Genomic DNA, 13,320 nt, shown 5'->3' with positions numbered 1-13,320 from the left:
ATTACGCATGCGCAGCATTCCCGCAACAGCTTGTAGTACCAAGGCCACCATATTGGGACAGAAAATACACGGACCACCAACCGAGACTTTGTGTAAGCACAGTACAATGTGAAATACTGAACGTTTTTGAACAGTTTATTTTAATTTATTTCAGTATAAACCAAAACATCTAATTAATTCAATGCTTTCATGGTGATTTTTAAATAAAATACCAGCTGACGAGAGGGCTGGCAACACTTTTTGCAGAAGGTCTGACCTACATTTATGTAATTTTGTGATTTTATCCATACATTATATGAAGCGATTTAGTGTTATTTTATTTATATTCCGATTTACATTTTATTTTTTTATTTTCATAGTGCTTCTCTTGGCTGCACAGTTGCATGTACATTTAAATGAATGTTTGTTTTCTCTGTTCAATCAGTTTTGATGTGTCGTCCATAAAGCAAGGCCGCAGCAAAGACTCAAACTGCAAGCAAGGTGACTAACGTCAGCAGTAAAATTTCAGCAAACACACGATTATGATAAAGGCAAAAAATTAAGGCCAACATGTTTAATTATTTCAGTTTGCAAACATAACACAATTTAGAAAACAGTGACAATATGTATTTAAATGAGATTTTTTTTTTTTAATGCAATCTCTTCTGGACAAAACAACCACTAAAGGTGATAATGGAGGTGAAAAACTAAACAGCATGAACAACTTTACCAAATAAGATTGCTGCAATGACAGCAGGATAAGTGTGAGATTTCCAGCTCCACTGGCACAGGAAAAAAAACAACACAAAAAGAATCACAATCATCCATGCTAGCTGACAACAGGCTCGCTGCCAGCAACGCGTCGGCCGTCTGGAATGTTGGGTGAAAAATGACAACGATGACGCAAATATGGAGCAAGGACTTCTTAATCCTCCCGTAATATTTTGGTCATATTTAAATGCAAATAAAATCCAAATTATATGTATGTAACTGAAAAATTATAAATGTGCGGAGAATGTGTATAATCAACGTGAAAATGGTCCCATAATAGAATGAACCAACTATTTTCCCATTTGCTGGCAAAGACCTCAAGCACAACAGAGCACTGACATGTACTCTCCAAACCTGAATTCTATTTCACAGCATTATGCTCATCTCTGACTTCAAAACCACTATCAGTAACAAGGGAAACCACTCCCCAAGTGTCGATCGACCATTCTCAAAGTGAGTAAAATCATCTTTCATTGCTGTCCATCCATCCTCAACTCAGATTGGTTGTTCTTAAACTTTTAATTATCTATTCATTCTAATCAAGAGTTTTTTTTTACTTTTGTTACTCAAATACCATTCAAAATATTTGGTTAGTTAGTGGCCTACCATATAAACTGTGGGAGAACTAACTTGAAACGGGCAAATCTTCAGTCTGTCTTCAGATGATATCACAAAATAATATACTGTGCCACTTTGTATCACAGTCCACCTCTGCACAGACAAAAAAAAAAAATAGTCACATTGAGACATTATCATCCTTTTAAGTCAGTAGCTGCCGGTTTTGTTAAACTTGTCTGTGACTAAAGATGTGAGAAACATTGTTCAATAACTCCATGGCTTTGGATAGCGTTTGTATAACAATGTTCAAGCCCAAAATTGTCCAACAAAATACAACAGTTTTATGACAACATTAGTTCTTTTAAATAAAGTTTTCTTTTCTATCATTACCACAGCCTCTAAATGATGTTAATATTTCAGCGTATTCTCGAATTGAAAACTGTTTACGCTCCAATCCACAAGCATGTAGTCTTGAACAACTAATAAATGTCAAAGATGGTCCTCCAGAAAGAATGAGCGCTCACATTCACATATTGAAATGTCAGCAACTATGACTAAACACATGAAGCTCAGAAATACAAAGCTCTCACGATGGTTAAAGCTTCAAGAAGTGATTCTTCCTGTTATGCCGAGTGCAGCGGGATGACAAATTTGCACCCAAAAGGAGAGAGGTACTTGATGCCAACTTCCTGGAACACCTGGCGGGGGACGCCTATGTCGCACAGGTAAACTCTGCCAGCCCCCTCACCTAAGGGAAGGGGGAGGCAAAGGGAGAGGGACCACTTGGCCTCCACCGCCTGCCCCTGTCCACTAATGGGAGGATCCAAGCTGAGCACCGGCGCCCGGTTCTGGTTGGCCCATTCTGTAGCTGCCCGGTACCAAGGCTGATCCATCAGGAATGTGTTCTCATGGCAATCGAGGCAGTTTATGATTAGATCCACGGGGGTATCAGGCAGATCTGTGCAATCAGACAAGATATCAGGCCATCTGAAACAATTTTTTGGACCACCTGAGACAAAGCTGGGACATAATTTTTACCTGAAGGCTTCGCAGACACCACGTTTGGTTATCCATTCAACGACATATTCCTGTGTTATGCTATCAATTTCATTCTCGTGATTATTTCACAGTGTATTAGTACCCTCTATTGGTGTAAAGTTTATACTGCAGTCAGGCAATAACCTTTCACAGTAGTCACAAAAATCCCCCAAAAAAACCTCACCTTTGATATTTGACACTAGCTTGCCACCGGTCTTACTGAAGAGAGTTAGCTCGCTGGTGACTGAGTCGAGCATCTTAACGAAGTTGGGCAGAAACAGAACGACCTCAACTTCGTGATTGGCCAGGTGACGACCGCAGCTGATGCCCTGCGCCCCCTGCACATGCGGACCGCATAGTAGAGCCACGGTGGGACGCTGGTGGAGATTCTTTGGCGTGAACCTGAAATCACCGAAATTCAAATAAAGATCAAGCAACCTTCTTGACATTTAGCTTTTCATTCTGCTTACCTGTTGGGCCCACCGAGCAGCGTTAGCGCCATCTGACTGGCGCACACGCCGGTCATCTCAAGTCGCCGCTCCAACGTGAGGCCATAGCGCTCCGCGACTGACAGCAGACGCTTGTGCAGTTCATAAACTATGCTGGGCACAACCAGTCCAGAGTCTAGATGCAAACAAAAAGCAAGATTACAGATGAACCAATTTTCACATTCTTCCATCCCGTGTAATCGTAAAAAACATACCAGTGCAGTACTCTTTGGCTCCAGGCTGCGGTACTGTTATCTGTCTGTACACGATAGGTTTGCTTTCAATAATGTTCTCATCATGGCGGTAGCGCGAGGGAGTTTGCTCGTGAGGTGTACCGCGTGACCTCGCACCATTCCGACGCTCCGATGTGTCAATCTCTGAGAAGACGGCCGCTTTGTCGAAAAGGGCCAGGTTTCCCTCAAAATCAAAGTCTGTGTCCAAGCCATCGTCCATGCCGTCCCCGAAGCACTCGTCGTCCCTTTGCTTCATCTGGCTGATACCGTTTTTCACCCCGTTCTTTTTAGGGGTGGCTTGGTTTGCACCTCGACTGCTTGATGACCCTGCAACAGTGATCATAGGTGGATCTTACTTTTGGAACATCAACAAACAAGTCAGAACTTTGGAGGTAATCCCAAATTTACAGGAGTTGTGTCTTCGTCTGAAGCCCTTGGGGACATCCAGATGGCGGTCGCCATAGCTTTTGGAGCAGTGTTGCGGAGAGTTGACCATGTCTACACTACGAGGATCACCTTTTGGTACCGCAACCGGAGCACTGCTTGTTTTGGTGGACACGGAAGAGTTGTTTTGGGTATTTCCATTCCTGATTTCCAATATCTTGAGGTCTTTTATGTCAATGGCACTGCAACACAATGGAAACAAATGTGTAGGTATGTGAGTAATGGTTGTTGGAAATAGTTACTGAAAGAGCCACAATTACTTTACTGAAAGCAGGCCTTCAGATTATTTTGTATTGAAAACTATTTTCTAATGATAACAGCCTTCTGAAAAAAGGTCAAAGATGCAGAAAGTTTGAATCCTGCATTTAACAAAATGGCTCAAATGTATTGACGGTTATAAATGGAAAATATCACTGGAAATTTTGAATGTCACTGGAATTATCTCAACAGAATAATCTCTCTGGCAATTCTGGTTAAATTTAAAATCTCACACAGATTCCTAGATTATACTTTATCTTTCTTTTTTTAAACGTCACAAGCTTTACCTGAATGTGACCTCTGGCACTGGGCACCTTACTCCATTGTGGAAAGGTTGTCTGAGCGAGATGGTTTGACAGGACTGGTCCACTGATGACACTTCTCCCTGATAGACTCCCAGTGTTGGTCCACAGTTGATTGACACCAAACTACCCAGCCAATCCGAAGCCATGCCTACTAAAACTCACGCGTAACCCTGTAAAAAAGTGGCACAAATAAACAGTTGAAAATAAAAAAATAAGTACTGCAAGACAATTTGTTGTATGTGGAATTCAATTGAAATAAGCGTTTAATGTCCGATACGTAAACACAGGAACTCGTGTGTTATGAACAGCTAAGCTACTAGCAGATAACATTAGCGCGAGTTTTCCTCAGGAGTGCGGCAGCAGCGCAGTATCTATTGCGAACAAACCAGAAGGTTAAGTAGCAAACTTTCTATTAAAATGCACCGGAATTCGTTTTCTTGTCAAAAAAACACACGTATGACCAGCAAGGTTAATTATTTCAATTCAATGAGTTGGTAAATAGATCGTACCGTGCTTGTTGAATGCTGTGGAAACGCTGCGGCGAGCATCAGTATTACTACTTCCGACTTAGTCTTCTTCTTGTAATGTTTTAGGGCGGTTGGCAAGATACGTTTAAGTGCGGTACCGCCACCTACTGGTATGGAATGTGAACCAACTATGCTGAGTAACTATCTCCGCCAAATAATACAGTACAGAATAAAATAAGAATAAAACAGAGAGAACCATATGCTATCCATACAAAAAACCCTGTTTCTAAATTTCCTTTGGTTGTGTTAGCCACATCTGTAAACTTTAAGAAACAAACTAGTATTTTATTGCTGATAACAACCCTTTCTTTGGATGTAATGTCAACATTTTTATTATTATTTACATTTTACCATAATAACACTAGTTGCTCATTTTATACTCCACAGATGCAACTGAAAGACATGAATATAAACATATACATCCTTGGCCTTGTATGACTCCATGTTTTGATTATTTACTCTGACTGCAAGTAAGACAATTTAATACATTTTGGATGAGCATTTGTAACAGATGCAAATTAATTTGATTAAAAGGCATAATCACAGTACACAGATGATATCATGTGGAACAGCCATCATTCATCCATTATGCTCACACATGTGTTCACACTAATCCAAGCTCCTACATTAATCAACAAGGTGTAGAGCAATTTTGCAAGGATGTTTATTGTCTACATTAACACACGCTATAATTTGACCTATGATCCTCTCTCTGATGGATAAATAATCTGACCCGAGAAAAACTGCTGGAACTCACCCGACGTAGGCATAGAAAGCTGGCAGTGAGCTAAGCTTTTCTTCTCTGCACCTGCCAACTTGTAAAGTGTGTCTGATTTTTTTGCGCAGATTATGGCTCATGAAGGTGGAGAAAATTAATAAGTAGTATATCTTGGTGTCATTTTTTAAAACTATTGCATTGGTTTTATTTAAACATGCACAACGACACACATGCTGAGACCTCAAAGACCAAGTCGCCGGCACTTCATGGCAAATTCCAACTTGGCAAGTGGGATGGAGATCATAAACAGTACATCTTGCCCATATTTTTCTATGAAGGTTCTGGTTGAACCGTGTGCCAAAATGACTGCTCCTCTTGTCGACTGCACGTGTCCCTCCAGTGAGCACACCCCGCCTCTGCAGCCTCAGCACCGATGAGGACTCGACCGAGGATTTTACATTGTGACCGTGCACGACTCTGTCATGTGGGAAAGGAGGAAATTTAATTCCTTCAAATGCAAAGGACTAATAAAAAGATTCACCTTCAGTTAGAATGTCTAATGCGGGTCGCACCTGCATGATTATAAACTCCAACATGAGGGGTAAGTGACTGATGTCTCCTGGAGGAAGGTCAAACAGGAAGTAGGAGTTCCACACAGCAAACGAGGTTCCTTTTGTTTCCCTGCTGCTTATGGTGAGTCCCTCATGATGCAACTTAATTACCACCTGGTAGTCTGTAAACAAATACTGATAGTCAACGACATGGGGAATAATAATGGACTATCCTATGTTCTCACTTTTAGTTACACTTTAAAACATAAAACTTTTTTATGTTCATTTATTTAGGCACTACAGTTTTAATTAGGGATGTTCGATATCACTTTTTTTTTCAGACCGATACCGGTTCTCAAATCTTGAGTAATTGCTAATAACAAGTGGCGATAACACTGGTATTTTTATATGTAAAATTTCCCTCCCAAAAAACTGACAGCTTTTACAGACAGACCTTTATTCACCTTTATTATTTTCCTTAAAATTGCATGAAATTAATGGCAATTCTCTATCCTTCTTTCTAATTCGGTTCCACTACCGATATCGGTACTTGCCAATCTCTAGCTTTAAGAAATGAACAAGAACTTGATTTTTGATTGTTCCACGAATTGCTCTTTTGTTACTTCAACACAAAATAATTTCAATAAATCCAACAAATGCAGCTATGATGTACTCCTGTTTTTTGTTTTTTCTTCTCATACTTATCACTTAATATATGTTTGATACAAACTTCATTTATACACAGCATTCTGTATTGTTATGTAAATATCAATTAGACCCATATTTACAGGCTTAACCTCTTCTAATCAGAATTACGCCATGTTCTGCACATGAAATTGAGATGATAATGGCCGCCCACTGCCATGAACATCATGTCCAGACATGGTAATGCAAATAAAGATTATCAGTACCCTGGAGATTGAAATACTTTTCTATGAGGATTGTGACTAGTCACGGATTAAACCACAATGTCATTTAAAAAGGGATGATAACCCACTTCATTCGGATCGTGTAAGACATCCCATAATCCCCTTAACATTAAAAGCAAAAGGGAACTATTTTACCTCTCCAGCTTACATAATGTCTAAATGTACGGTGTCAGGAAGTCACGAGGTGACAAGTTCAAGCGGCTAGACCGAGTTTACCTGGTGTGGCGGACGTATGGACGAGATTCTCCAGGTTGTCGGCCCTCAGGACAGCCACCTTGAGCCGATGTGTGTGAAGGTTATAGTGCATCAGAATGAGGATCTGTGGAGGACAGCTAAGCCCCTTACACATCTGTACATCTTGGTAGATCGCATTCTGAGTAAAGGGCACAGATTCAGAGAGAGGAAACAGGAAATGGATTATGAGTTTTACAGGTTATATTTTCATTTCATTTCCGACTAAGGCTCTGAATTGTCCATGTGGCTACTAGTACGCGCTTTGTCCTCACTGGTGAGACAATTCTGTATTAAGTAAATATAATAATAATAATAATAAATAAATAAATAAATAAATAAATAAATAAATAAATAAATAAATAAATAAATAAATAAATAAATAAATAAAATAAAATAATAATAATAAACACATACTGTAATAATGTGGATATAAGACTTTAGAATTGTTGACTTTAGACCCAATGAGAACCAACATCATTCGTCTATGGACCACAACCTTTTTGTTTGAATGGAGCTCTTTTGTGAAGTGAATCTCATGGCTTGTGTTCCAGTCTCCTCCTCCACATTCAGCCTGCAGCTCCCCCAGCACGATGCCCGTCAGTCCTTGTGTATCCTGGGTGTACACCGCTAGTCTTAGAGTACACCTTTGGAGCTCCTCTGCAGAGTTTACGTTTAAAACCAGGACTTGACTGAAGTTGCTCTGGATTGATGCTTGTATAAAAGAGGGATGGAGAGGTGGAAGACAGGCTCGTATTGACACATCTTCCAACCTGTGAGGTGACCCCGTGAGGCTGAGGACTGTGATTGTCAAGGTTCGTCTGTCTGGGGAGAAGAATATTGTAAAATTGAGGTGAGGTGTCGTGGATATTGGCGGTTGGCGTCTGGAGCCGTAGTCCAATGAAACCAATGGGATGGGTTCGTCGGACGTGCTCGGAGAGTGTCTAGTGCCGGTCACAGTGCACCGTCTCTGCAGAGCCTTGGATAGCAGTTTGGGGAGAGAAGGCAGGGAAGTATGGTTGTTGTCTATGGGTTTATAAAGAGGTGGACTGCTGAGGCGGCGCAGAGAGAAAAAAGTCTTAGTCTGCTCCTTCTTCTCAGATGCACAACAGGCTTCAGTAGAGAAAGACCAGGAGGTATATTCCTCATCAAAAGGGGCGGGGCTGGTGAACGTGGTCGGGTAGTCCAGCGTATCTCCGTCCAGCTCGTCGTATTGAAGCCTGGAAGATGATGAGGGGATCGCCGAGGAGGGCACGCAGCGCTCTAAGGTCACAGGCTCAGATGACATCCCACTTTCTTTGTCTTCATTGCAACAAATGTGACTTCGCCACCAGCACAGAATACATCCCAGGAGCAAGCTCAAACAGAAAGTGATCAACCCAACCAGAAGGAGAATTTGAAGATGAACTGTGATGAAAAATAAATAACACAAATATTTGGGGACATATGCATACAGAACATACTGAAAACTTCCTGACTTTACCTTCGAGTTGTCTGGTGAAGAGCACCTGCAGGAGAAGCCAGAAGAAGAGGATGACAATGATGACTTCGATCATACCCTTGCAGCAAAACAGCACCACAGACTGCCACAGAGGCTGGCCCGGATACTCCTCGTCGTGATAAGGCATGGCTCTCAACGTCAACCGTACAATAAACAAAGCAAATTTAAATATGGCAAGGCACGTCCTCAGCTTCCAGTGGCACTGTCAAAGCATCTTGATTGAGTCCTGAGGTCTGTGCAAAAGTGTAGATAGAGTTGGATATGACAGCACAGAGCTGGAGGTTCTTCCTTGGGAATAAAATCACATAAAAACAAGATTACCATAGTTGCTCCAGTCAGTTCCTCATCCAGAATCGGTATGGCAGTATTACTGCAATCCAGAGGGTGGAGTCTACGGCGGTGATCTCCATCTCATAATGCCTCTCTGTGTGCTTCTTTCCAAGCCTACACCATACCAGCTGTCAATCCAGCAGCATCACCACGTAGCAACATACCCTGACAATAAATCCCACAATCTGTGCCTGTGACCTCATCCCCGCCGCCCTTGCAATCTTAGTTGTAGTTTATGTTATCTGTTCTTACAAATTTAATTCATTATAACTCTTGTGCTTTGCCTTGGCCATCTGGGGGCAGCATAATACAGATGAACTGTGATTCACAGAGACGGTCCTAATTCATCTGTAAACTGCACACGTTTTTGCAGGTGAAGAAAAATGACTGAACGTTTTTAGATTATCTGTCTACATGTGTTGCTACATACTTCGTGTATTCTATAGCATTTTTTTATTGTTTCTTAGCATAGAGATGACTTGATCGTTAACAACTGGGAGCGGCTGGCAGCTTGAAGCCTCTTTTTTGAAGAACAGTTCACATAAAAAAGTAGACTTACAACAGCATGCATCTCGAAAAACGTTAAAGTCGGATCTCAAGACACTATATAATTTGCTGTATCCATTTAGGAAAGCAAAAGTAGCAGTTTGAAATATCCTTGCCAGTAAACACAGACTTGACTTCAAAAATATGAATCGATAATGTCAAACAAAAATTTTGAGTTTATGAAGGAATTGTGTACCTAAAGGTTAATGCTATTCCAGATGCACCACTTAAACATTCACATAAGCAGTGAGGAAAATAAGTAACGATTTTACGTACATTATTTAACTGTTATACATCCACCTATAACCTTTGAAACCAACTTCCTGAAGTACCTTGAATTGGTTATCTTGAAGCTTTGAATAAAAAAAGAAATAAAATGTGTACTGATTAAAACTTTGAACTCAGTTACCTTGGCCAAGTCATCTTTTAAAATGCATTCAGTCTGACTGTTATTGTGACATGGGAGTACTATATTACACATAGGCTTGTGAGCAATTGGTTAAAAATTGTCTGAGCACTGAAAAGGTTCATATAATTTGTACTTTGACTCCGGCGATCCTCTCATTGCTGCATCAGACCTTTCATTTGTGTTCAAGTGTATACTTCTACCTTCTTTTCTTTTGGGGTATAGCAGCTTTAATTTTTTACGACTATAATTATATTTTCTGATAGTACATAGTAGTAGATAATATTGTGCAGCACACGATTATTTTATTCCACATGACCGTACATCCAACAAATATGTTGTCAAAGACCAAAACGGGGCCTTGGTGTTTACACTTGTCAAGTCGTCAGTAACATTTGTTTGCAATTTTACTTGATTGTCCACTTACAGTACAAGTTAGCAGATGGCCACATCAGCTCCTGCCGTTTTAAGAATTGCATATTTCTCTCAAGGATTGAGGTAGCACTGGTTCAGTCCAACGTGAGGTCAGTAATGATACATTCGTCGCCTATACAAAAATACATCACAGCACATTTACGGGTCCAGTGGACATTCCTGAGTTCAGAAATTCCCCTCCCTCCCCAAAACAACAATTGAGCAAATGAGGTAAGTCTGGCATCTGTTCTACACAAACGACTCCCAGCAGATAAGTTCAAGGCAGAACTACAGTAATTAAATAAGGAAAACAAAATACAAATAAAAACTCCAACCAGCAAATGTTTCTAAAATTCCTTCTAAATACATAAGGTCCCGTGGTACCTGAAAGTGTACACATTTCCCTGAAGGTCGCCATGAAAACACTACCCGCGGTAACCAGCCACCTGTCGGTGTAAATCATATCTACTGGTCACGAAACAGAACTATGACACTGAGCTAAGGCTTTTTTTGGTCGTCATTCACTTTGGCAACACCGCTGTTCTAGAGGCAATAGAACAGGATGACAAATAGCTATAGATGCCACAAATCAGCGTTGATTCTCTCTTAGCACTAAAGACACATGTGAACATCACTACAATTAAAATAAACACTAAGCTTAACAAAGTTCCGTTTAGAAGATTTCCGAGGCCACACGCTTGACAACATTAACGCAAACTAACAGCAAACGTATCGTGAAAAACATCTAAGTGTGTCAAGCATGAAAGAACAAGAAATTAGACATATTTCAAAAAGTTCTTGCCTGACTAGAGATAATGTACACCGCTCAATGACAAAGGTAAGAACGGAGTAAGAAAAAAAACAACCAATAACTGATCTTTAATTTGGTCCCTTTGAGGAGGTGGAGGATGAAGAGGAGGGGCTGTGAGAGGAGGAGAAGGCACTGAAGCCGCTCGTCCCTGCTGGAGTTACAGCCTGCGAAACCACTGGAGCGCTGGACTTCTGAGCAAACAATGTTCCTGTTGACAAAGACAAGTGCAAGTGTATTACGTCAGATGTCATGCTGATATGCCGCCTAGTGGACGTAGAAAGGGACATGAGAAAATGCGATCACTCTAAGGGCTCAGATAATCAATTAAGTAAGTATTCATGAGTATCTTAGTTGTGAAACTCTTCTTTGTCACTCATGTAAGTCTGCACTATACTGCCCCTGGGTGGCCAAGACACGCAAAACAAGAGGAGCACAATGTCATTGGCCAATGAGGTAATTCATTAAATTATTACTACAAACCGTTATAAAGTAAAATACCATTTTTTCCACATTTTAAAAATGTATTATTTTTTTTCTGGAATGAATTAACAACATTGTCCATTCATTTCACTGGTGGAAAGTTGTTTTGCAATGTGTTTGGAGTGATCAAAGAAAATGTACAGAATGAGCAACTTACCCGAGTACATGGTACCATTGACTTCCACAGAAACACTAATACTGGCTGCTCCACTGGTCGAGATACTCAGAGACAAATCTTGTTTGCTCTCTGTGGGAAAGCAATGCAAACATTTGCGTTAAATGGCCGCCGCTCATGAATGCCAATGCGAAGGAGAACTCACCATGACCATTGTTGAGTTTGAAGTTCAGGGGATTGAAATGGGAGGCCATCGCTAGTAGGTTTTGCTGGAGCGCCTGCTGCATGAGGCGCTGCTGCTCTTCTGCCAGACGCATCATTTTCTTCTCTGGGCCGTCAGCAACAGCCGCCCCCCCTACGCCGCGCTCCAGCCTCTCTCGTAAATGCTCCAGAGTGGCGGCTTGGGCCAACTGTTGCTGCTGATGTTGCTGGTTCTGCTGCCCCAGTGCCAGTGCCATGGGCAGTCGGCTGGGTATCACTGGAGTTGAAACCTCATCTGTGGCTTTGTGTAGAATGCCCATTTAAAAATAAGAGAGAAAAGGAAATGAGCAAAAGGAAAACAAAAATAAAATGTGCTTATCATACCTGGATTTTTTTTCACATTCGGGCTGATTGACTGACTGGAAGTGTTGTGTCCAGAGGTGGGAGTATGCATCGTAGGCGATGAGAGAAGATTGTGCGGAGCGGAGTTTGGAGACGGCGAGTAGCAACGATACAGGCTGTTGGTATAGCTGGGACGTCGACCTTCTCTGCGGTTACTGTCGATGGCCGCCTGGAGCTCCCCTGGAGAACTCAGGCCTTTCTTTTCGCACTCAAAAGGGTACAGGTACTTCATATACCTAAAGAACACATTTAAACTCAGCGTTGTTTTTTTTTTTTGAACAAAAAAAATATTGCTCAAGCGCATCCCCTATAGTTGGAAAATGTAATTTATTGTTTAGAGTTTGGACACTTGCTAAATTTAAAATTTTGAGAAATTAGACAATATCAACATGTGGTATTAATATGCACTTTTTTAAAACAGACTAGAGTTTGCAGTGCGTTTGTTTTTCACTTAGAGTCTCTTGACTTTGCTCTTTGCTGTTGTAACATGTAAATGTCCCCATTGTGGGAGTAATAAATGATTTGCGTTATCATTAGATAAACTGGGGCTGCCAAGGCATGGAAGGGACCCTAACCCTTATCACAAGCAAGTGTACCATCCGGATAGTTTTGAGACTGTTGGGGTAATAATAAACCCACATATTATTAGTTCAGACACGTACTGCGTGCGCAGAGTGAAAGCTGCGCTGGTAATGGACGTGGGGAGGTTAAGACCTCTGGTGATCTCCCTCCAAATCTTCTTGTTGATGACCTCCACTAGGCCTCCTTTCTCTGTCACAAGCTTGTAAAGTTTGTACAGGTCAAGCACCTGTTTGGCCATAATGGGAATCCGGTTCACGGGCGTCCCTGAAGGAAGCAAAACAAGAAATATAATGACTTAAATTCCGTTCAATTGCAGCTTTGAGTAATTTGCACAAATAGGAATAAGCGGCTATTAAAAGACGAGAAGGTCAACATGCCATCTACTTTCCTCACCTTAAGGCCAGATATTAATGGCGGGTGAAAAAAGACTCAGCATGAGCGATCTTTGTGCATATCCTCTTCTAATGAGGTTTATTTCAGATGTTGGGGGTGGGAGTAATTC

At 41.1% G+C, this 13,320-nt stretch overlaps 3 protein-coding genes across 4 annotated transcripts in view; all 3 read right to left on the bottom strand.

Annotated features, from left to right (window-relative positions):
* Positions 1-538: 538 nt before the first annotated feature.
* On the bottom strand, positions 539-4,663 carry edc3 (enhancer of mRNA decapping 3 homolog (S. cerevisiae)). The gene is made up of 7 exons (XM_088379550.1): positions 4,584-4,663; positions 4,057-4,244; positions 3,476-3,693; positions 3,050-3,394; positions 2,817-2,970; positions 2,531-2,748; positions 539-2,266 (listed from the first exon to the last, which is right to left on the bottom strand). Exons 2-7 carry the CDS (start codon positions 4,218-4,220, stop codon positions 1,932-1,934), a joined length of 1,434 nt encoding a protein of 477 aa, XP_088235676.1. The 5' UTR covers positions 4,221-4,244; positions 4,584-4,663; the 3' UTR covers positions 539-1,931.
* A 294-nt stretch (positions 4,664-4,957) lies between these two features.
* LOC148396126 (uncharacterized) lies at positions 4,958-10,384 on the bottom strand. The gene is made up of 6 exons (XM_088379549.1): positions 10,241-10,384; positions 8,514-8,819; positions 7,530-8,437; positions 7,016-7,172; positions 5,892-6,052; positions 4,958-5,796 (listed from the first exon to the last, which is right to left on the bottom strand). The coding sequence occupies exons 2-6, from the start codon at positions 8,656-8,658 to the stop codon at positions 5,650-5,652; spliced, it is 1,518 nt and encodes a 505-aa protein (XP_088235675.1). The 5' UTR covers positions 8,659-8,819; positions 10,241-10,384; the 3' UTR covers positions 4,958-5,649.
* The window catches only part of LOC148396125 (AT-rich interactive domain-containing protein 3B-like), a 9,994-nt gene continuing 6,772 nt past the window's right edge, over positions 10,099-13,320 (bottom strand). The window contains exons 5-9 of one of the 2 annotated variants that reach the window (XM_088379547.1): positions 12,899-13,082; positions 12,219-12,472; positions 11,839-12,129; positions 11,676-11,765; positions 10,099-11,246 (exon numbers count right to left, since the gene is read on the bottom strand). In XM_088379547.1, the coding sequence (XP_088235673.1) occupies positions 11,107-11,246; positions 11,676-11,765; positions 11,839-12,129; positions 12,219-12,472; positions 12,899-13,082 (959 nt within the window). In that variant the 3' untranslated portion in view covers positions 10,099-11,106. Of the gene's footprint in view, positions 11,247-11,675; positions 11,766-11,838; positions 12,136-12,218; positions 12,473-12,898; positions 13,083-13,320 lie in introns of both variants that reach the window. The other variant, XM_088379546.1, reaches the window with a different exon arrangement.

Source organism: Syngnathus floridae, chromosome 6 (genome assembly GCF_059516105.1).
Source record: "Syngnathus floridae isolate MCC-2025c chromosome 6, RoL_Sflo_1.0, whole genome shotgun sequence".
Lineage (NCBI taxonomy): Eukaryota > Metazoa > Chordata > Actinopteri > Syngnathiformes > Syngnathidae > Syngnathus > Syngnathus floridae.
Note: the sequence above shows the minus strand (reverse complement) of the source record. Positions and strands in the feature narration are given on the sequence as shown.